This window comes from Propithecus coquereli, unplaced genomic scaffold (assembly GCF_000956105.1).
Source record: "Propithecus coquereli isolate 6110/MARCELLA unplaced genomic scaffold, Pcoq_1.0 Scaffold150, whole genome shotgun sequence".
NCBI lineage: Eukaryota > Metazoa > Chordata > Mammalia > Primates > Indriidae > Propithecus > Propithecus coquereli.
The window spans coordinates 1,218,680-1,241,518 of record NW_012139414.1 but is presented as its reverse complement, the minus strand read 5'-3'; the positions used below and the strand labels follow the sequence as shown (position 1 = coordinate 1,241,518).

Here is a 22,839-nt window from a genome sequence, read left to right as displayed (position 1 = left end):
AAATATTATAAGTAGGGAGTCGATTATTCATCTACATCTCTGAAAGTTTAAATTAGAATGTAGGGCCATATTTCTTTTCTTTTAATCTTCTCATTGGGAAAAGGAGGAAAGAAACTTATATTCAGGCATCTAGTGAATTTCATTCCAAAGTGCTGTCTCAGATATCACACGCTAAGTAGTAGGATTGTTCCCCGACTGCCCATGTCTCCCTCTTCTCCTGCTCCCCTCGGATGGCTGAGCCCAGGCCTGGGGAAGGGTAACGGTGGACTGGGGTGTGGGGGAGACAGCTGCCACTTGGGTAGGGGGCTGGGCTTTGTCGTCAAAACCTTGGATTGGCAGGGCTGGGCAGCTTCCACAGCAGGTCACCAAACCTTTACAACCTTGTTCGTGTGCACCTCCCTCAGCCGCATTGTCCTCGACTGTGAAGTGGAGTAATCACGGGCCTCCCTAACAGGGGTGCAGTAAGGGTTAAATGAGGCACTTCACACAATGGCCAGCGCTTTGCACAATCAATAAATGGGCCAGGCTGGATGCAGTGGCTCACACCTGTAATCCTAGCAATTTGGGAGGCCAAGGCAGGAGGATGGCTTGAAGCCAGGAGTTCGAGACTAACCTGGGCAACATAGCGAGACCCCACCCCATCTACAAAAAAAATAATAATAACCAGGTGTGGTGGCACATGCGCCTGTAGTCCCAACTACTTGGGAGGCTGAGGCAGGAGGATCGCTTGAGCCCAGGAGTTGGAGGCTGCAGTGAGCTATGATCACGTCATGGCACTCCAACCCCAGGAAGAGAGTAAGACCTTGTCTCTAAAAAAAAATTTAAAAAGAAAAAAGCCAGGGCCAGACTTCCCAGAAGAGAAGAAAGCAACAGCAGGAGAACCTCAACAATGCGCGTGCGCGCGCGGACACACACACACACACACACACACACACACACACACACACACACACACTCCAGCCATGGAGCCCGGGTCTGCTGCCCCACCCCCGCAACTGTGCCAGAACAATTCTGTTTCTGAATCCTGCAAAAGCTCCCTCGTCTTCCTCTTCCAGACCCCTGCAACCCCTGAACTTCCCCATCATTCTCTCGCTTCTGGAGCAAACATCCCAACCGCCACACACAGGTGCAAGGCAACACTGGCCATGCCCGGCAGGTGGCAGCAGCTCCCAACATCAGGATCCAGTGGGCCAGGGGCTCGCCTCCACCCTCCCAGCCTATGGGGTGGAAACCCCAAACTCTGTCCAGGGGCTGTGGGAGCTCCCAAATGCCCAGCCTTTGCCCCAGTACTCCCCTATAGGAGCACTGCTCGTTCAAGCTTGCAAGCGTTTATCACTGTAAACGCACTTTCCACACCAGCCTTGGGGAATCAACCAGACATGACCTGGTTCCTGCTCTTCAGACGTGCCCAGTCTAATGAGGGGACAGCCTAACACAGACCATACCCACACAGGACACAAGAGTGCCACTGTCAGGATAAATCAGGGTCTTTGTGAGATCATACAGAAGGAGCCCAAAACTCATACTTGGGTGCTCAGGGACAAATCCTTGGAGGAGGTGATGTCTGGGAGGGAAGGACCAGCAGTCATGGCCAGGTACATGGGGAGGGGGGCAAGAAAGCGGGAGGGGCGTGCTCCAGGCCCGGAGAACTCACGTCGTGCATGTGGGCTGAAGGAACAGCAGCAGATGGGCATTTTGGTTCATAGGGTAGCGGGGAAGGCAGTCTCCGAGAGGTGGGGCAGGGCCAGATCACAAAGGACGTGACAAGCCACGTGGAGGCACTAGGATCAATAAGGAACAATGAGGAAACCTCACTTCCCTGAACAAGTGGGAGTGTGGGGACAGAATGCCAGCTGGGGCTCCAAGATGCCCCTTTGACTGGAGCAGGGTCAGAACTTTCTAGAGCATTTCTCCTGACTGAGGATTCACCAACTTTGTACACCAAAGAGCGGGGCGGGAGCCAGGGATGTGTGGACTGCTGGTGCCCACGGGGAATAAGCCAGCTCTCTCACAAATCCCCATCCCTGTGCGGACCTCGGCCCAGAATGCCTTTCCCTTCTCCACTGGCCACTCCTACTCACCCTTTAAGCCCCAGCTGAAACCCCCACACCTCCAACCCCTGAAGTGGTCCCAGATTCCAGGGAGGTGGGGGCTCTGGGGACCCACGGCCTCTTGTGCAACAGTTTCTATTTCAGCCCCGGCCATGTTTCCGGTTGTCTCCATCCGTCCCTCGCCTGTCGGGGAGCATTGTCAGGCCTTGTTTCTTCTCCCAGACACAGATACGCGCGCACACACACACACGCCCTAGACTGTGGCCACAGCTTCATCTCTACTCCAAGCCAGGCCACTCCTGACGCCCAAGCCTCCAGCCAGTGCTCCACCCTCACTCCGGATGTCGGGGCAGGCACCTGAAATATTCCATATCCCAGCTTGAACTCCCCACCCAGCCCCCAGACAGGCTTGTCCTCCAGGACGCCAAGCCAGAAGCTAAGGGGCTGGCCCGTCACCATGGCCTGCTGCTTCTACTTCATAATACCTGTCTGTTATTTTAATGTTTTACAACAAACGTGTGTCCTTTTCATAATTGAAGTTAAGGTATAGTAAGTAAAATCTCTTGAATGCCTTTGACCCTTCCCTCCAGTCTGGCTGGTCCTGCTTTGGTTTGGACTGTCACAGTCTCTGTCCTGGTCACCACAGCAGCGTCCAGCTGTCCTCCACACTGCTACAGAAGGGCCTCTTCTCTTGCTTTGAAAACCATCTTTTCTTCCAGCCTGGACACCCCTGTGAATTCCAGACTTGTACAGGCAACTGTCTACTTGCTCTCCCCATCGAGCTGTCTAGTGGGCAATTCGGCTCCAACCCCAATTCCTGGTTCACCCCTAACCCCCCTGCTCCCCATCCAGCCTCCCTCATCTTTGCAAATGGCAGCACTATCTTTCTTGTTGTTCAGGTGAAAAATCTTAACTCCAGTCATCCTGAATTCCTCTTTCTTAGTCCCCCTGCTCCCATCCATCCCCCACCCCACCCCACTTCTCCATTCCATTAGTAAACCCTGTTGGCTCTACCTTTAAAATATATCCACTATATGGCCACTTCTCACCACTGCCACTGCTGTCACCTTTGCCCTGCCCCCCACTGTCTCCCACCTGTGTTATTGCTGTAACCTTCTAGATAATGCTCCAGCTTCCACCCTCATCCCTGTCTAGTCTCAACCCAGCAACCACAGCAAGCCTGTTCTAGCCAAAGATGGATCCTGTCCCTCCTCAGCTCAAAACCCAACTGGGGCTCCATCCCGCTCAGAGTGAAAACCAAAGGACACAGGACGCTTACAAGGCCTCCCACGACCTGCCCCTCCCTTGCCTTCTCTGCTGTTTCCAACATGCTGGGCTCGCTCCCTCTCCATGGTGGTTGCACCTGCTGTTCCCTCTGCCCAGACTGCTGTTCCCCACCTACTGCATGGCTCATCCCTCACCTCCTCCAGAGAGTCACTCAAATGTTGCCCTCTCAGCAAGGCCCTCCTTGAAATTGGAATTCCCCTCTCAAACCCAGTTGTCCCTGCATCCTTTCCTACTTTACCCGCTCCGTACATATGTCACCATTATATATGTTATTTGTTTATTTATCATCTTTCCTCTACCAGACTGTGGACTCCACAAGTGCAAGGACTTGCCTGTCTTGTTTTCTGCCCTATTCCCAGCATCTAGAAGAGTCGGCACATAGTAGATACTCAATTAAATACCTTTTGACTAAACGAGTGAAAATCTGACCCTCAACTGGCGCTTCCTTTATGGGCTCTTCACAATGACATTCAGCATTCGAGGCTTCGCTCCCTGGCCTCATTTCCCACCTGTGCCCACCCGTGCTCACCTGAGTGTCATACAGGCCCCTGAGGTTCTCCTGACAGAGCACCCCACTGTTGAGTGTACCCCACGCCCAGCCCTGCCCCAGTAACCTTCCTGCTGTGAGCCCACTTCTCCAACTCCCTGTTCAAATGGCACCACCTCTGGGAAGCCACCTGGTTCCCTTACATGTTGAAACCATGTCTGTCTCCCCCAATACAGTGGAAACACCTTGAGTGAAGAACAGTGGCCCCAGTACACAGTTTCCCATTTAATGTTTGATGGATGAATGAATGATTAAATGAGATAAGACTTAGTAAAACAGAGTTTAAGGTAAAGGGCACATGTTAATTCCTTTATTCATTTTTCAGGCTATCATTTAATCTACATCTTAGTGAATGATGCTTGGCATTACACTGGGCCCTCTGAGGGCAGGAGCTATGCCTCCCCTTCCTGCCCTCTCCCTGCAGGGCCAGACACTGGCTCTGGGGGCACTCCCGTGACCCACTCCGCTGACTCACCCTGCACGCAGGAAAGAACACTAGGCCAAGGGTCAGGCAGCCTCCCTTGCCACTTGTTTCCATAATCCTGGGCAAGTCCCTCTAGCAGATTGGTGCTTGTTTCTCATCTGTCATATAAGATGCCACCAATGCCTGCTCTACGATCACTCAGGGTTGAAGCCTGGACAACTGGAAAGGGCGTGGCTGTCTTCCATGCCAGGACACATTCGAGTGTCTTGGGCTAGATTTTCCAGGGAAGAAGGGAAGTCTGGAACAGTGTCCCCAGCCTGACTGCCAGCTAGCTAACCTGTGCCCATCGTCTGGGAGATGTGCCAGGCTCAGACACACTGGGCAGCAGGGAGCTGGACTGGCTCCAGAGCAATGCCGTGGCAGCCTGGGATAGGGAGCAGGGGGAGTGCTTGGCTTGAGGTCAAGAGGGTCTGGGCCACTGCATAGAAGGGACAGCTGGGGCAGTGGGGGTGGTGGGGAGATGGGCGTGTGTGACTGCTGTTGCAACAGGATCCTGGCAGGGACCTAAAAGGGAACATCGCCCCTCCACTCTCGCCCCCCGCCCCCTCCCGGGTACTGCTTAGGTCTTCCCATTAGTCCCAGAGGAAGCTGGGCCCAGGCTCAGCTGCCCCCAGCTTCCAGATAGAAAACAGGACCTGAGGCCTTTGGCTGGAGGTCAGGGTGGGAGACGCAGGGAAAAGGGAAGGAGAGGGCAGTGTAACTTAAATCTCCCTTTCCCAAAGATAGAGGGGTTCCTGCGTCCCCACCGGGAGTGGAAACTAAAGGAAAAGGGGGCTCACCCAGCATCCCGCCCTGTGAACTGAGAACTACCAGGGCAGAAGGTGGCAAAGCCTGAGTCCGGGTCGGATGATGGGAGAAGGTGGGAAGGGTGGGGGCCCGGAGGCTGGAACTCTCTGGAGCAGGTTTCTGGCTGGGGGACTGACGGACTGCAGGGAGACGTTGGAGGCCCTGTGGCAATGAAGTCTGCCAAGGAGTTGCAACCTCCAGCAAATCCCCCGGGATGCGAAGGGCTCCGGGGCCGAGGATCCAGGGTCCAGAACAGGGATGCGGAGCGGCAGAGTGGAGAGGGGCTGGGGCTCCATCCCAGGCAGGGGTCACGAATCGAGGACGCAGGGGGACTAGGCCCCAGAGCTTCGAGTGGGGCGGGGCCGGGGCGGGGGCCCGGAGGGCGCTGGGCGGGGCCGGGCTGGGCTGGGCTGGGCCGGGGTCCCGGGGGCCGGGGCGGGGCCGGGCGGGCGCTGCGCAGCCGCGGGGCGGCCGCCGCGCATGCGGGGCTCACTCGGCTGCAGCCGGCGCCGCTGCCACTCCCGGGAGCATGAAGGACCGAACCCAGGAGCTCCGCACGGTGAGTCCGGCCCCGGCGCGCTGCCGCCCGCCGCCCGCGCCAGCGCGCCGGACACTCCCCGCCCGGCCCCCGCGGCCAGCGAGCGCGGTGGCGACCCCTGCGGCCCCGCCGGGCGGGAGGGAGCGGTGCGAGCCGGGGACCCCGACCCCCGTCCGGGTCCCGCCCCTCGGACCCACTCGGGGTCACGGGCTCGCGTGAGCTCGGCCGTGTTGACCCGTGGACTCGTGGCTGGAGCCCGGGGTCCTGGATAAACTTTTCGGCGCCCTCTGGTTTTGGGGAGTCGGAGGGTTATTATGCGGTTTCGGTGACGGGACGGAGAGCCTGACCTCTCCCCCGCCCGCGGAGCGGGTCCTTCCTCTGTTCCCCCGCTGTCCCTCATCGCTGACTTCCCGTCCCGGCGCGGTGTAGACAGACGGCGGGACCGCGGTGGGAACGGGCCAGGGCGGCCCCCTGTCCAGATCCGCTGCCGGGCGCGCTGCAGAAACCCGGCCGTCGGTGGGGGCGGCCTCCTCGGCGGGAGCCGTCTCGCGGGGCGCCGCGCCGCCCCGTCACCTGTGGCTCCCCTCACCTGTGGCTCGCGGTCGGGATCCTCTGCCCGCCCGGGCTCTGGGAGGGGTCACACTCGCCCCCGGTCCTCCTTCGGGCTTCCGGGCAGCCCGGGCTAGCTTTTCCAGACCCTTCCGTGGTTCCGTGGTCTGACTCTGATCTGGATCAATACATTTTTCCACCTGTGTCTCCGAAGCCCCTGGGGTGTGGCTCCTGGGGCGGGGTTTGAGGGGAGTAGGAGGATGCACAAAGGTTCCCAGTCAGAGCCCACCCTCCCTACCGGGACAGAGACCCCTGCTGCCAGCTCCTCATCAGTAGGGTCCCCTTCCCCTGGCCTCTGCCCTTAAGGACAGCAAGCCTGGCGGCCTGTGGGGGCGGTGAAGGAAATGAAGCCTCCCTGTGGGGGCAGGGGGCAGGGCTCAAGACCCGAGTGAGCCTCATCGGATCCCCTGGCTGTCCACCCTGCTGACAGGCCCCACCCACTGATCACCAGAGCCCCCAGCCCAGTAGCTCCCAGATCCCTCCTCCTGCCACAGGGCTTAGAGCTGGAGCCCTAGGTCCCCTCATATGGAAAGTTTCAAGTGTCCTTTGGGCTTTTGACCCATGGCTTGTCTTCTGTGTCCAGAAGCTTCCTGTGTTGGTGCCCGAGTCTCCCCCCATCACACCAGTCTTGTCTGTGGGCAGCCTGTGCTCGCCTGCCTCCACCTCCCCCCTCACTCTGGCCCCCACCCTGCCTTCAGACCTGTGTTGTTCCTGGCTGAGTGCCCAGCCCCTGGGGTAAACCCCATGGGGTTTCAAAGGAAGAAGATAGTCCCTTATGTGGTAGGTATATGGCCTCCAAACGCTCCCCCCACCAGCCTTTGTGGTTGCCCTCAAGTTTCCTGTGCTCCGCTCAATGGGAAAGACTGTTATCTTGGTGATGAACGGCTGTGTGGTGTGTTGGCTGATGTTTGGGTGTCTGGTAGGTCGGAGGAGGGTATGTGTGGGGACCAAGTGACGGGGGGAACAGCTCCTTACATGTGATGATATCATCTGGTTTGTCAGCTTTCATCCCCTCTGCTGAAAGGGAAACTGAGGCACAAAGGAGCAGTGGCTTGCCTGGTAGATCAACGGATGGTAGAAAGGGGCTTTGCCTAGTCCTTGAAGATGGTCAGACTTGGGCCTGGCTGGGACTGGGCCCCCCCAGGAGAGCTTGGGTTGTGTCTCTGACACACAAACACACACACATACACACACACACACACACACACTAGCCCAGGTGGCCCCTTAGATGGTGAGGCCTGGCTTTGCTTTGAACTGTCTGAGGTTCCTCTCCAGGCATCCCCTACCCTGCCCGCCCCAGCTGGGCATTCAGAGCCCACGGTACTACTGGTGGCCCTGCCCATGAAGGGTTTCAAGCAGCCTTGAGGGGCGGCTGGCAGGAGCCCACAGCAGGTGGAATGGAATCATCAGTCTTGAGGGGTTGCCATTCCTACAAGTCCCTTTCCCTCTGAGCCTGGGGTTCTTGTCTGTAAAGTGGAGATAGGAAAACCTGGAACCCAGTTTTTCAGGGTGAGAGGCATGGTCACAGGTCTCCTGACTCCACTCCACATTTCGGTGAGACCTTGAACCCCAGGAGTCAGAATTTTCAGCCCAGAATCCCCAGGAATGAAGAAGCCAGTGCTGGCTGGGATGGACAGTGATGGTGCTGGGGACAGCGGCTGTGCGCCACCCCCAACCCTCCCTCCCTCCCTCCTCCTCCTCCTTCTCCTTTCTCCTTCTCCCCCCATCCAACGCCACCACATTTGGAAGGGAGGCGAAGGGAGCTTATTTATAAAAGTCACACTTGGGGAAGGAGCTGGCGTGTTTCCTCAGCGCTCTGCAGGCCAGGCCCAGCCCTCCAGCCCTCTCCAGCCCCCACCTCTTGTGGGGCTGCTGCTTCCCGTTCTGCAGATGCAGGGAGAAGGGGGTCATTGGAGGCCAGTGGGGGGCCTCACCACTGTAGCAGGTCCTCAGAGATCAGCAGGGCCACCCCAGGGTACAGGGGGGACAGAGAGACCTAAGGGGGCAAAGACTGGGTGAGGGTCACATAGCCGGGGAGGGGCTTTGGGACAGGGCACCCCCAGACAGCCCCAGCCTGGTATGTAGCAGCCTTCACCCCTCAACACAGGGACCTCCCTGATTTTCTTCCCTGGGGCCTCCCAAAGCTGACCTGCCCCTCCATGGGCCCACAATGCTGTTTATCTCCCGGCTGAGCCATGTGGGACAGGCACGTGGGACCCACTGCGGGAGGCAGAAGACAGAGGCAGTAGGGGGTGTTGGGGCAGCTGGAACCTGGAAGAAGAGAACTTAGGATGTCCCCGAAGGAGGAGCTGGATTTGAACAGGAGGACAGAGGGGTGAGCTTGAGGAAGGGCAGAGAGGTAGGAATGCCCAACTAGGAGAGAACAGCTGGTGGTCCCAGCACCTGGCCTCTCAGGGCCCCCCTGGGGCCCCCTGACATCTAGACTGGGGCCAGCTCACTGGGGCAGCGGGGCAGGCCTGGATGGGGAAGGCCGGTGCCCCCTTGGCCCACCAGTTCCCTACTCTCTCCCTCGTTGCTAGGAAGAGACTGGTGGTCGGTCTGTCTCTGCTCGGTTTCTCATCTGTAAAATGGAGCCGGTGTTAACTGCCTCGCACGCAGGGCAGCATTTCTGCCCTGGACCAATGGGCACAGGGCAGGGGCTCCCTCCTTCCCTCCTGCTACCTCCCTGGGGTTTCCCAGAATAAACAGTGGATCTGGGCACATTTTCCTTTGGGGTGCAGATGGAATGGCCTTCCTGGACCATCTAGTCCAACCTCCTGTCTTACAGATCAAAAAACTGAGGTCCAGAAAGGGACCTGGAGCTGCCTCCCTGAGCTGCTCTGGGGCCCTGCTAAGGGGCAGGCTCTGCCGAGTAGGGACCTGGTGTCGGAGGCCCAGGGAGTACACAGACCCGGAGGGTGGGGACAGGGGGAGGGCATCAGACTGGAGAGCCCTCTTTCCTGGAGACCCAGCCTGGCCTCTCACACACCCCTGACTCAGCTCTCAGTGCTCTCTGCGCTAGTGATATTGACTTTGATTAGTCATTTAAGAGAGGAAGGGAAAAAAATAGCCCTCAAGGCAGACAACAGCAACTCTGCTCAGCAGCGATGAATCAACCCTGCCGGCTGGCCTGACGCCCTCCCCTGGGACCGACCTGGAGGCTGACTGGCCTCCGTGCCTCTTGGAGGAATCAGACTCCGGCTTCCAGGAAGGTGTCCTGGAATCCTGGAGCCAGTGCCCGGGGAGACCACCAGGGCTGCCCCGCCTCCGCGTGCACAGTGGTTGTGCCGGATCTCCTCTTCCTGCTGACTCCACGACTCCACGGCAGCTCTCCCAGCTTCCATTCCTGATTGGAGGTGGTGAGGCCAGAGCTTGGACAGCAGGTCACAGGGTGGGAGCCACCAGACTAGCAGTTTTCTACCCTGGGGGTGAGAGTGCTTTCAAAAAAACTGAACCTCCCTAATTCAGGCTGATTTAGTCTCTCTGGGGTGGAACCCTGAAAGCTGTGTTTTTTAAAGTTCCCCCAAGGGATTCTGGTTCTAAAACCACCAATTGAGGACACACTGAATGTTGGGTGGATGGAAACGGAGGAGGAAGAGGGTGGATGCCCCCAGGTTTCTGGCTTGCACGGCCCTGGGACACAGTGGGGTTCTGAGCCAGGGTGTTCAGAGAAGAAAGAGGCAGGTCCTGGCTTGAGCCTGGTGGCACACAGAGTGCCCGTATGATATCTGGGTGCATCTGGCCATAAGATATTTGGGCCTTTGAGCTTGTAACTGCCCCACGGCTCTGGCTGCCACCTGCACACCAGCGCCTCCCAAGACCTCAACTCCATTGCAGCCTCTGTTCTGGAGCCATTACTGTTGCTTAGAGAGGGTTGGTAGATTCCCAAGGGAGCTGGGGTCCTAATCATTCAACAAATGTCTGGGTGCCCACTTTTTTCATGTGTACAGTGTCCACCCTGGTCAGCCCAAGACACCAGGAAGACAGCATGCCAGGCTAACCTCATTATCCAGTTCCGTTTTGGTCAGGAGCGTCTGGGTTGGGAGACAGAGGAAGTGGGGGCGGGGCTCTGACAGCCTACGTCCTTGTCAGTTTATTCAGTGTCCAATGGGAACTGATCGAGGTCTGAGTTGATGTAGAGGATGTCTCTAGAAGGGTGCCACAGGGCTCTGGCTTGGATGTGGATGCGGTTGCGGGGGCAACAGAGTCAAGGGGCATCGGGATCCCACCAACTGAAACAAGGATCAGAACAAATGAAGAAATGAAACAGTAGCCAGGTGTGGTATGTGCCTGGAGTCCCAGCTACTTGGGAGGCTGAAGTGAAAGGATCGCTTGAGCCCAGGAGTTTGAGGCCACGGTGAGCTATGATTGTGCCACTGTACTCTTCAGTCTGGGCGACAAAGTGAGACCCTGTCTTGAAAAAAAAAAAAAGAGAAAGAAAAGAAAAGATATGAAAGCAGGAAAAAAGTCCCTCACTTGAGCCCAAAATTCACTTGTGTAGACAATGGTGGGGAAGGGCTTGGGACTTTCCTTGGTAGAAAATGCTAAATGAACACTTACGTGATCTCTGGCTGCATTAATAGAGGTAGACCATACAGAAACAGGGAGGGGCTGGATCAGATCTTTGGCACTGCTCAGACCACAGTCAGCAGCAGATTGGGTTTGTATGCTATACTGCAGAAGACAGGCAGAGCGGAACAAGTCTGGGGTAGGGGCTGCAATTTGGGGCCCCTTGGAAAGATCTGAAGGGGAAGGAATGCTTAAGTCGAGGAACCCAAGGATATGGATGCTACCTTCACATCTCCAGCAGGTTCTTTATGGCCTTGGACTAAACCACAGGACAGGGAAGGACTTTCTAACAGTTGGGCTTGCCCAGGATGGACAGAGCTGCCTGGGAAATCTAGTGAGTGCTCCGTCACAGGAGGCATGCAAGCTGAGGCTGGAAACTGAGGCCAGGAGGACTTTGCAGGGCCTGAGAGTCTGCAGCTGTGGCTCCAATAGGGATGTAAATAGTGTGTGGGCATGAGACACTGATGGTGGGGAGGAGGCTTCTGGAAGGAGGTGGCACCCAAGGATGAGGGGAATGTCAGCTTTCTGGAATCACAGTGGGTGGATTGTAGGGCAGGAGACAGTTAGAGGTGCAGTGTAGTAGGGCAGTGGGGTGAAGAGGAGGGGTAGGGTCCTGAGAAAGAAGAGGTGGGAGGACTTGGTAAGGAGGGGTCCCCTTCAGCATCCCCTCTGAGTTGTGCTTGGAGCCACAGCTGGTGCGGCCAAGGCTGGGAGGTCAGGCGCTAAACCCTGACTGGCTTTGGGGCCAGTCTGAATGCCACCTCTGGGGTGGACACCAACCTGGGTGCCCCAGGCAGACCCTGGCTTGGTCTCCCCTCCCCCAGCTCTGCCCTCATAGGTGAAATGTCTGGAGGAGGGTGTGGGCAGCTCCCCTGCCCACCTCGGTTGGAGAAAGTTCCCAGCCCAGCCTTCAGCTCGCTGGGGAGGCCACCGAGCTAGCAGGTCGGGCTGCATGCCTGGAGAAGATAATGTCCTCGTTTTCTAGATGGGCAAACTGGGCCGGGAGAGGCACCAGATGCCAGGACTCCTGGCCCAGATGCCAGGAGTCTCTGAGGGCAGGGCAGGGGCTCGCTCAGCAGGCTGCAAGGAGAATTTTCCAGCTCTTTCCCCAGAGAAAGGGGTGGCCAGAGCTGGAAAATTCTCTTTCCACCCTTTCTCATCCTCCTTCTCCTCCAGGCACCAGGACAGAGAAGGCCGGGCGCTACATGGCAGGAACTCCCGGGGCCACTTCCCAACCCAGCAGGCTGCCCAGGACGGGGAGCTGGGCTCCTCCAAGCTGTGCTCTGCCTCAGTTTCCCTAGGGAGTGCTCCTCTGACTCAACTCTTAGGCCTGGCATGGTCTGAAAGTGTGACTATGGCTCCTAGATTCTCTGTGATTAGGGGAGAGGGGTTTGATAGGGGAGGGGGGTTTGATGGGGGAGGGGTGGCCACCTGGTACAGCCACAGGCACTTGTGGGGAGTGGGAACAAGGATTTATTTTAGCTGCTAGGGGAGGAGGTATGCTCTCTTGATGTGAGGCCCCTCTGAGCCGTCTCCAGAAAAGTTCCCAGCCACCCCTCTCACGGCTGGTCCCCACTTTGGTGGGGTAAGGGGGCCCATGGGCCCCCAACACATGGGACCCCTATGTTCCGCCTTAGGGAACACGCTCTGCTTTCCTGCCCTTTCTGCACCTCCCTTCCTGTGGCCAGGCCTCACTGTCCCCATGTCACAGAAGAGCAGACAGACCCAGATGGGAAGCCCCTCAGCTGCTCGGTGTCTGCTGAGGCTGGGGCCCAGCCCGGTGGGTCCACCTCCACCTGCCTTGGTCCTGGCAAGAGGGCACTGAGGTGGGGCCGGTGCTGAGCTGGGCTGTGCCTGTTCCAGTGGGGTGCTGAGGATGAGGTGGGACTGAGCCCTAAACCCCAGGTGAGCGGTATCGGTCCCTGGCCCAGGGTGGCCACCTGGGTATCCTTGCCTTGGCTGTGGAGCAGGACCGTGGCCTTGCTGGTGGATTGGGCTGACCCTGGCCAACTCGAGGTGTCAGGGATGGACAGTAATGACCGTGGCCAGGGTACTGGGCAGCCAGAGGTGTAATTACCTCTGCCCCATGATGGGGATGGCTTTTGTACAGCTGCTCCTGGGGCAGCAGGGTGGGGCCTGCACCTGTGGCGGAGGGCTGAGGCAGGCCCCAAGCCAAGTGGCAATGTGACTGGCCCCTCGTGCCTGTCGGGCCCAGCTCTGGAGCTGGAACGAAGGAGGACCAATGTCTAGCGTCCCAACTGACAGGGAGAAAGAAGATTCCTAAGATGCCCAACTAGGCAAAGCTGCACCCAGCAGCGCCCCACACAGAGAGTATCTCCCAGGCCTGTCCAGGGGTACTGTGGAGATGGCCCCATGTCTGAGCCATCCCTCCTCCAGGGCAGGGTTTGGTGGTGCCCAGGACCGGGACAGAGTGGGCAGGCCTTACCCTGCAGGGCCCACCCTGGGAAGGGAGCTTGGGACCTCTGGGCTCCACGTGGATGAAAACCACTGGCCAGGAGAGTAGGGAGTGCGGCTTCCAGGAATCTGTCCCAGGCAGGGCCTGGGGACCCAGGGGGGCCAGACAGAGGCCTGCCTAGCTGCAGGGAGGGGCAGGCAGCTAGTCAGGAGAGAGAGTCCTTGACCTCGAGGCCGAGACTTGGCCCCGGGACCCACTTGACAGGCCAGGCCTCTCTCCTCCTGCTGGGTCTGCAGCAGCCCTCCAGTTCTCACTGTGGCTGGCAGCTGAGGGCACAGCCAGGCCTGTTCTTGTCGCTGCCCAGAGGCCCCCAGGAGGGAGGCGGATGGGCCGGGCCATGGAGCTGCATGCTGTGCGTCTGCATGTGCCAGATGCTGTGCAGTTTGGGACCCCGGGTCCCTTGGGCCCAGTGGACCTACCACAGATCCATTCATATGTACACCACCCTGTGCAGGCCAAGGACAGCGATGATGATGATGACGTCACCGTCACCGTGGACCGAGACCGCTTCATGGATGAGTTCTTTGAGCAGGTGGGAGCCAGCACACCCAACTCTCCCCATGCCTGGCCCATGCTCTCCCGGAGCCCTGAGCTCGGCCCTCCTTGGGCCAAGCCCCAGGCCCAAGAAGCCCCTCGCCACATTTTCTCCTCCTGACCCTGGCCTTGGCCCGCAGGTGGAGGAGATCCGGGGCTTCATTGACAAGATCGCCGAGAATGTGGAGGAGGTGAAGCGGAAACACAGCGCCATCCTGGCCTCCCCCAACCCCGACGAGAGTGAGTGCGTGGGTGCGCGGGCACAGGTTTCAGGCCCCACAGGCCTCCAGGAAGGGGCTCCTGCCAGGGGGTGCTCATGGAACCCCAGTGCCCCTCATTGCTGGAGGGCAGAGGGGGGCCTGGGCTGGCCAGGCTGGGAGGGGTCCATGAGAAGTCTCAGGAAACACAGCTGTCCTCAGCCTGGTGTTGAGGGGTCATTGCCCAGTATCGCTGGCCGTGGGACCGTGTCTCATGCAAAGACTTGGGTGGTGGAAGGGGTGGCCCTCCTTGGGGCTGGGTGGGTCAGGTGGCCAGCCCCGCCCTCCCTGCGTAAGCTGGCTTTTTTCTAAGGTGACAGGGCTGGCTGCTGCCCTGGGTAAGCTGGCTTTTTTCTAAGGTGACAGGGCTGGCTGCTGCCCTGGGTAAGCTGGCTTTTTTCTAAGGTGACAGGGCTGGCTTCTGCCCTGGGCTTCTGGGAGGCGGGAAGGAGGGAGGGAGCTGTCTCTGATCAATAGGAGGCCTCGCCCCGCCCCGCCCTGCCCCGCCCCACCCCACACCTCCCAGGGAGCAGATGGCAGCTCTGCAGCACTGTGGGAGGGCAGGCCGGCCAAGCAGGCAGAGCTTCCGGAAAGAGCTGGCAGCCCTGGCGCCTAGCCACGCGGTACCCCGGAGCAGGCATTCTCAGGGCTCCAGGAAGTCACCCTTCTCCCTCCACACAAGATTCCACTCGCCAGATAGGTCCTGTGACCCGGCCCCCACATTCCTGTCAAGATGGTGGTTACTACACTAACGGGCCAGGCTGACCACAAGCACGCAGGTCCCCTCGTCCCCTCCCCAGGTCTTCCAGGGGGAGAGGCCTGGCCACCCAGGTGCCTGTGGTTGGATCATCTTCTCATCTCCAGCACTGCCTTCCTATCCACAGCCCCTCACCCCCAAGCCCACTGGCATCTTCAAGAACCCAGAATAAATCCTTCCACAGCCCCCAGCTTGCTTGAACCGAGGCCAAGGCCACACCCACCAAGCCCAGGGCCAGGCCTTCAGAAGGCAGAACGGGTCAGGTGGGAGCCAAGGAGTGGGACCACCTAGGGAAGGGGACGCTTGGGGCAGCCATCATGCTTTGCCCCTTTCCCCAGAGATGTCCGGATGGCAGCACGTGACATGTGTCTGCACCCAGATATATCTGGGTCGCTGTATGTCCCTGTGTGGGTGCTCCTGCCAAGGGTCAGAAGGTGACTGATTGTGGGGTAGGGACAGAGTCCTATAAAGGTCAGGGGAGGGGCCTCCCAACTGGTGGCAGGTGTGTGGGCATCGGGGGCTCCCCCTCCCTTGGGGCTCCCTCTCTTTGAGGTCCCTCATGCCATCTGCACTTCTTCCCCATGTGTCAAACACAGAAGGGACCGGTTCAGAATCACCACCCATGACCTGGCCGAGTACCAGGCTCTCAGTGAGGGAGGGGGCTCCCAGGTGGGGGGTCCATGGCAGAGGCAGAGCAGAGTTACTGAGGAATCACGAGAAAAGATGGCAGAGAGTGGGGGGCTTTCCTGGGCTAAGGCTCACTCTGCCTGCTCTGGGGGCCGCCATCCGGGCTGGGCTATTTTGGGTCTGAGCAAAAGAGGCTGAGACATCAGAGCAGCTGGTAACCGAGTTTTCCTTTGTTCTTACGAATGAGGCGCCCTCCTCCGCTCCTCGGAACCCCTCTTCCGCACCCCAGCCCACTCACACTCCACTTGGGAGGGGACCCCATGTAGGGCCTTCCTGATGGAACACTGTCAGCGCCCTTCCCCAGGGCCCTCTAGGAGAAACCCCTACCCCCAGAGGTGAGCAGAGGGCGATAGGAACTCAGTTGGGCTTCTCCCAGGGGGGAGTCCTGGGGATGCCCTGAGGCTTGGGTGTTGTCCCATGTTGCCAGCCCGCCCCTCTCAGGGAAGGTGGTGAACTGGGCACCCCCATGGACTCGGCCAACTTTAGGGAAGAAGGCCCAGAAACACTACGCCACCGCCTTTCTCCCAGCTTCACTTTTCCTAGGCCCAGCTACCTGCCACGGCCAGGAGCGACTGCCCCCCAGGGACCCGCCTCTTTGAACCTCTTCTCTATCAGCTCCCACCCAGGCCATCCACGCCCCCACCGGGCACCCGCCCACTCAGCTCAGCACCTGGCGAGGGGCAGCTCTGGGGCAGAACAAGTTCTGCCCACCCAGGGTGTCTGAGCCTGTGACTCTGGGGAATGTGGGGATGGGGGGCTTCTCCCTCCCTGAGCCCCTGTCAGCCCACTGGGTGGCTGCTTACTGTCCTGGGCCAGGTAACGCCAGGTGAGCCTGCACCCCCCACCTTCGACTCAGGAAGCATCAAGTCAGTGTTCTGGAGCCAACTCCAGCATCGCCAGCTGCTCCACAATTATTTCTGCCTTAAATTTAGACCCATCTGTTATCTACAGGGGGTGGGGGCGACGGAGGAGGGGAGGCTCCTCGAAAGGCAGCACAAGAAGGGGTGAGGCTGCAGCTGGTGTGGCCCTGGCCCAGAATCGGGGGGCAGGCAGAGCCTTAGCCAGGGGAGGAGGGGAGACTCGGGGTCTGCCCAGAGCCTCCCATCGAGCCCCCCATGCGGGAGGCAGAGCCTGAGTGGCAGGCAGGGAAGGAGCCCAGGGGCTCTACCCCCGCCCCTTCTGCCTCCCCAGAGACGAAGGAGGAGCTGGAAGAACTCATGTCCGACATAAAGAAGACAGCGAACAAAGTTCGTTCCAAGTTAAAGAGTGAGTCAGGCTGCCAGCCTTGTCTGGGGGTGGTTGGGGGGCCTCTAGGCCTGCTTGCTCCGTGTAGCCCATGGGGTCTCACTAACCCTGAGGGCTACACCGGATCTCGCTTTCCTTTATGAGGGCAGCAGCCTGTGCCCGTTCACTTAGCAGCTACTTGGCCAGGCCCATTTGTGCTGGGCCCAGGGACACAGACGCTGAGGCTTTATCAAGGCAGTGCTCCGCTCTGGGCACTGCACCTCACTTCCGTTCAAGAGGGTCTAAGAAGTGGCCAGCACCTCCTGGTCTCGCGCAAAAGCCCCTGCACGCTCATGTGAACACAGACATGCACACCCATGAATGCTGAGGCCTCGGGCACATGCCCTGCAAGTTGTGGCCACCTGGCCCTCCCAACTCTGGCACGGCCTCTTGTGCACAGCCTCTCTGAGTACAGAGGAACAGGGTGGCCTGAGCCACCCGCCCTCGCACACAGTCGGTGCTCACACACACAGCTTGGGGTGTGCCTGAGTCTTCACGGCTGGGTGGGTGTGCGCTCACCCACGTGCACACGCTTCGCAGCTGGAGGGCCTTTAGAGGCCCCTCCTCCCATCAGCGCCTGATGCTTCCCTGACCCCACCACCCACAGGCCACACACGGTCCCCCCAGGGCAGGTCGGGAGCCAAATCTGGGTGTGTGGGTTGGGGGGCGGTGGCGAAGGGGACAGCCTGTGGTCAGCAGCCATCTGTTCCCCCAGGCATCGAGCAGAGCATTGAGCAAGAGGAAGGCCTGAACCGCTCCTCAGCTGACCTGAGGATCCGGAAGACACAGGTGCAGGCCGGGACTCTTGGGTGGGCAGGCACCTGTGCCTCTGGGTCTCTCTGGAACCTGACACCTGCACCCCCATCTCGGACCCCCAGCACTCCACGCTGTCGCGAAAGTTTGTGGAGGTCATGTCAGAGTACAATGCAACGCAGTCTGACTACCGCGAACGCTGCAAGGGCCGCATCCAGAGGCAGCTGGAGATCAGTGAGCTGAGGGGCTGTGCCGGAGCTGGAGGGGCGGGGCGGGGCCCAAGGCTAGAGGGGGTGAGGGATAGGACTGGAAGGGCAGGGCCCAGGGCTGGATGGGCATGGCCCAGAGCTAGGGGGTGGGGCCCCGGGCTAGAGGGGTGGGATGGGGCCAGAGGGGTGGGGCCCAGGGTTAGATGGGTAGGGGTGTGGGCTGGAGGGGTGGGGCCTGGGGCTCATGCTGAGCTCCGGGGAGAGGGCCAGGCTCAGTGTGACCCCACTGGCAGCTGGCCGGACCACAACAAGTGAGGAGCTGGAGGACATGCTGGAGAGTGGGAACCCTGCCATCTTTGCCTCTGGGGTGAGTGTGACCTTCCATGACTCACCTACCATGTCCCTCTACCATGACCCCTAGTGTGTGTGCAAAGTGCTGGGTTTGGACAGCATTTGGACACAGCCACCTTGTAAGGTAGGTTTTAGAGAAGGCCAAGTCCCAGAGAGGGGAAGGGACCAGGCTGAGGTACATAAATGTTAGTGGCAAAAGCGGAATCAGGACCCCGTCTCCTGGTGCCTCCCATGTGGATCCACTTCTTTGCTGCCCTTGCCTACTTGCCAATGGCCAGGGGCCCCTCCCATCATCCTGGGGGCCGTTTTCTCCTCCTGGACAACACTTGGCCGTCTTTACGTTCAGGTAAAGCTCTGTGCTATGCCATAAAGCAGGTGCTTCTTGGGAGGTGGCACACGGGTGTGGGAGGCAGCTGGGGGTGTGGGTTCCAGGAGGAAAGAGGAGAGGGGCAGTCACACTCCATGTAGGGGAGGGGAGAATAGCAAGGCAGTTCCAGGCCTGGGTCCATGGGGCAGTCAACTTGGGCTCTGCAAAATGCTGGTGATCAGAGCTGTCACTTATTAAGCACTTACTATGTGGTCAGCGCAGGTGGGGAGTGTTACTAGCCCCACATTATAGGTAGGAAATTGGGTCACAGAGAAATTAGGTAACAGCTAGCAGGTGGTAAAGCCAAGCAGTGAGGGTAGGGCTGCGGCTAGGGAGGAAGCTGCAGGCCCCTTCCGGAGCAACTCTGCCTGTCCCAGCAGCCCTCCTTCTCGGCCTGCCCACCCGCTCAGCTCTGCGTCTGCTCCCACTCCCTAGATCATCATGGACTCTAGCATCTCGAAGCAGGCTCTGAGCGAGATTGAGACGCGGCACAGCGAGATCATCAAACTAGAGAACAGCATCCGGGAGCTGCATGACATGTTCATGGACATGGCCATGCTCGTTGAGAGTCAGGTGAGCACCCCGGTCCCCCCAGCCCCAGCCCACAGCAGCACGCAGGGCTGCACTAATCCCTCCCCTTTCTGCCTGACATGCTGCCCTGTCCGGGAGGGACCAAGTCCTCAGGTAACCAACCACCTGCTGTTGAAATTGCCACCAGAGCCCTGCCCGCCCCAAGGACCCTCTTCTCTGCATGGCTCTGCTTGGCCCTCCGGGACCCCAGGCCTTGCATGGCCCCACCCGCCTCCACCTAGCCCTGCTCTGGCTCATTCACCAACTGTCAAGCATGGGGTCAGGTAGACCCGGTGCTTTCCTAGGAGCTGGAGGTGTAGCAGTGACCAGGACAGCTGAGGGGCCTGCTTCCTGGAGTGAGTGGATATTAGGTGAAAAGTCTGTGTAAGAACAAATGGAATGTTCTCCAGTGGTACCAGGTGCTCAGGAGGCGGTGGCAGGAGGCATTGTGATAGGACAGTGGTGCTCAATACGGAAACTACCTAGGAATCACCTGGAGGACTTGTCATAAGTTTCTGGGTCCCCATTTCCAGAGACTGATATGATAGGTTGAGGTGGGGCCCATGAGTGTGCATCTGAGAAGCTCAAGGGTGATGCTGATGTGGTCTGAGGACCACTTCCAGTGACACTGGTAGAATGACAGGGGTGGCCTCTTTGGAGGGGAGTGGTCAAGGAAGCCCTTTCCAAGAAGGGAACATTTGAGCCGATACCAGAAGAGGTGGACAGGAGCAAGCCATGAAGGCTTCCCAGGGAAGACTGAGAGCTGGCCCCAGGCAGAGGGATAGCAAGGCCAAGGTCCTGAGCCTGGCAAGAGCTGGACTTATTTGAGGGGCAGAAAGGAGGCCCGTGGGTCCGGGGCGCAGGCAGCGGTCAGAGCTGAGACGAAGCTGCAGACGCAGCGGACGGGGCCTTGGCAGGCTTTGCTGGGGCATGTGGAGTCTCTCCTAGACTGGGGGGTTTTTAAGTGGAGGAGTGACATGTCCTTAGGAAGCAGGGAGGCCACAAGGAAGCTGCTGCTGCCATCCTGGTGAGACACCATGGTGACATGAACACGAGTAAAGGCGATAGGCTTGGAGAGGGAGACATGCCCTGGGATTCTTGTGGGACATTCAGTCACATTGGCCTTTGGGGGCAGCATGGGACCAGATTACAGGGTCCAAGAGGGCTGTGGGGCTGGGCAGGGGGGTCAGTCAGAGCTGGATGGAACCATCATGCCTGAGGAGGATGGAGCGGGAACTCCCCTGGAGTCACCTTGGGAGCTATGACCAGGGCAGGCCCAGAGGCCAGCCCGCCCACTCCTGCCCCTGCCTTCCTCTGCCTGGCACTGTCCTCTCTGGCATGGGCACAGGGGTGAGCTGGCGTGGGCACAGCTGAGCGTTCTCTGCATGGTCCCCGAGCCTTGACTGAGACTGCATGGCCCCTTCCACCCCAAGACGGCTGCTCTGCGGGGAGAGGTGGGATCTGCCCTGGGGAGCCTGCTGTGCCCACGATGCCCTGTCCCAGGGGCCTGGCTCTACCCACCCTTCTTACACCCCTTTTCTCCCCCTCTAACCTCAGGGTGCTTTCCTGAAGTCCTGCCCTGAGACCCCTCCCGACCCTGAGAAGGGGGCCCTCTGAAGCTCGCGTGCCGCCGGCCCTGCAGGGGGAGATGATTGACAGGATCGAGTACAACGTGGAACACGCGGTGGACTATGTGGAGAGGGCCGTGTCTGATACCAAGAAGGCCGTCAAGTACCAGAGCAAGGCGCGCCGGGTCAGTAGCCCCCGCTGTGCCTGAGCCCACATCCCAGCACCCGTTAGGGCCGGCCATCCCACAGTCCCCCTTCCCCAGGCTGTCACCTTCTCCCCTTAGCTCCCCAGACTCAGGGTTCATCCCTCCCTACCCCCAACCGTGTCTGAGGCCCTCCTGCCTGCTCCCCTGCAGAAGAAAATCATGATCATCATCTGCTGTGTGATCCTGGGCATCGTCATCGCCTCCACCTTTGGCGGCATCTTCGGATAGAAGCCCCCAACCTGCCACTCCACTCCAGACGGCCACCCCAAGGAGGCCCCTGGCTGCTGCTGCCTGGCTGGGTTGCCCTCCCCACCCTGCCGCTGGCTCTGGCTCGGAGCACTCTCCCTCCCACCCCATACTGCGCCATTTTCTGCCATGGGCCCTGCAGTCCCACCCTGCCCTGAGCCGTGTCGTGTGCATGATCTTTGTGACAGTGTTGTCTGTACAGAAGAGGCAGAGGGAAATAGCCAGTGGGCCCTGGCCACCTCCCTTTACAAGGCAGGGCTGCCCAGGGTGGCACACGCTACCCCTCCTTGCCTCCAGTAATGCCACTCAGGCCTGGGGGCTGCCTTTTCCCGGGATCAGGGGTCTTTCTGGACCCCAACCTTGCATCCAGCTGACCTGCCCACCTGCCCTGTCCTCTGGCCTCTCCAGCTGTCCCCACAAGCTGAGCCCCAAGGGGTGGGGACCAGCTGGCCACATGGTGCTGCTTTTCAGGTTAGGGGAGGGGTGGCCTTGAGTGAGAGCCCAGCTCCAAGCCTCTAATCGCTGATCACTGCCAAGGAGGCTCAGGGTGCTGTGGCTTCGGGCCATGTCAAGACCAGGCTCCCTCCCCTGTAAGGGGCAAAGTCCAACAGGCCTTCAGCCTCAACTTCCCTTCCCACATTCCTGCAGCCCCAGGAGCAGCCCCTTTGGGCTAAGCCCAACCCCAGGAGACCCTCTGGAAGAGGCTGGCTGGTGCCCAGTCCCAGCCACTCCTGCAGCTCGAGGCAGAGCAGGCCTCAGTCCAGTCCTCAAGCCTGTGTTGCATGTTTGGGACAGCAGTCCCTGCTCTCTCGTGCTCCAGGAAGTCAGGTGTCACTTCAGGCCTGCAATCTCATCCTGCCCTTGCCGCCCCCATTGATGTGCCATGTGGGTGTCAGTGTCTCCGACGCAGTATTCAGCAGCCAGCCAGGGAGGGCCACCTCCCCCTCCCCACCATCTTGGGGCTTCTTGTCAGAAACGTGCCCCTGCCCCAAGACCACTCTCCCTCGTCAACAGGCAAGGAGTGTGCATGCGAGCGCATGCAGCAGGGGATGGGGCCGTGTCTGGGTGCCCCATCTGCCCTCAGCTTTGCTCCTGCCCAGTGACTGTGACCACTGTCCGTGTTGCCTTCTTCAAAGCGACTCCCTCCCACCCCTTCACCAAAGGTCTCGGTACAACCAGCTGCCCATTTTGTGAAATTTTTATGTAGAATAAACATTTGTATCTGTACCAGGCCTCTGCTCTAGATTTCTTACCCTCCGCAGTGTCACAGCCTTAGGACTTGGGCATGAATGTACGTGGTGCCAAAAGAGAGAGGCTCACAGGCAAAGGATCCCAACGTCCATTCCCCCAAAGGCCTTCAACTTCCTCAGTCCCATCTCTGGCCATTCAGTCGATAACATCCAGGCTTTTCTATGAAGACAGTCCCAGAATCCCCTCACCGCAGAGGCCTGGAATCTGGTATTTGGGGGAGACTCCCCTGTAGGGGTTACACCTCCTCCCAGACAACTGCCCCATCCCTACAAGTCTTAGCTCCTGTTTAGCACCTGGCACTGTTCTGTACTGCCATGCCTAGATCTTGTCCCTCTTCCTACTTGGCCCCCACATCTCAAGTGACCACTAGATCACCTCTTACCAGCCTGCTAGAGAGCCCCCACATATCCCACAGCAGAACCGCTCTAGGCCATTAGCAATTGGACCAGAGA

General features: G+C 59.3%; 1 protein-coding gene across 1 annotated transcript; it reads left to right on the top strand.

Annotated features, from left to right (window-relative positions):
• Nucleotides 1–5,636: 5,636 nt before the first annotated feature.
• STX1A (syntaxin 1A (brain)) lies at nt 5,637–22,368 on the top strand. The gene is made up of 10 exons (XM_012640330.1): nt 5,637–5,714; nt 13,802–13,879; nt 14,022–14,121; nt 16,774–16,848; nt 17,582–17,655; nt 17,745–17,853; nt 18,122–18,195; nt 18,982–19,119; nt 20,759–20,869; nt 21,041–22,368. Exons 1-10 carry the CDS (start codon nt 5,685–5,687, stop codon nt 21,116–21,118), a joined length of 867 nt encoding a protein of 288 aa, XP_012495784.1. The 5' UTR covers nt 5,637–5,684; the 3' UTR covers nt 21,119–22,368.
• The last annotated feature ends 471 nt before the right edge of the window (nt 22,369–22,839 follow it).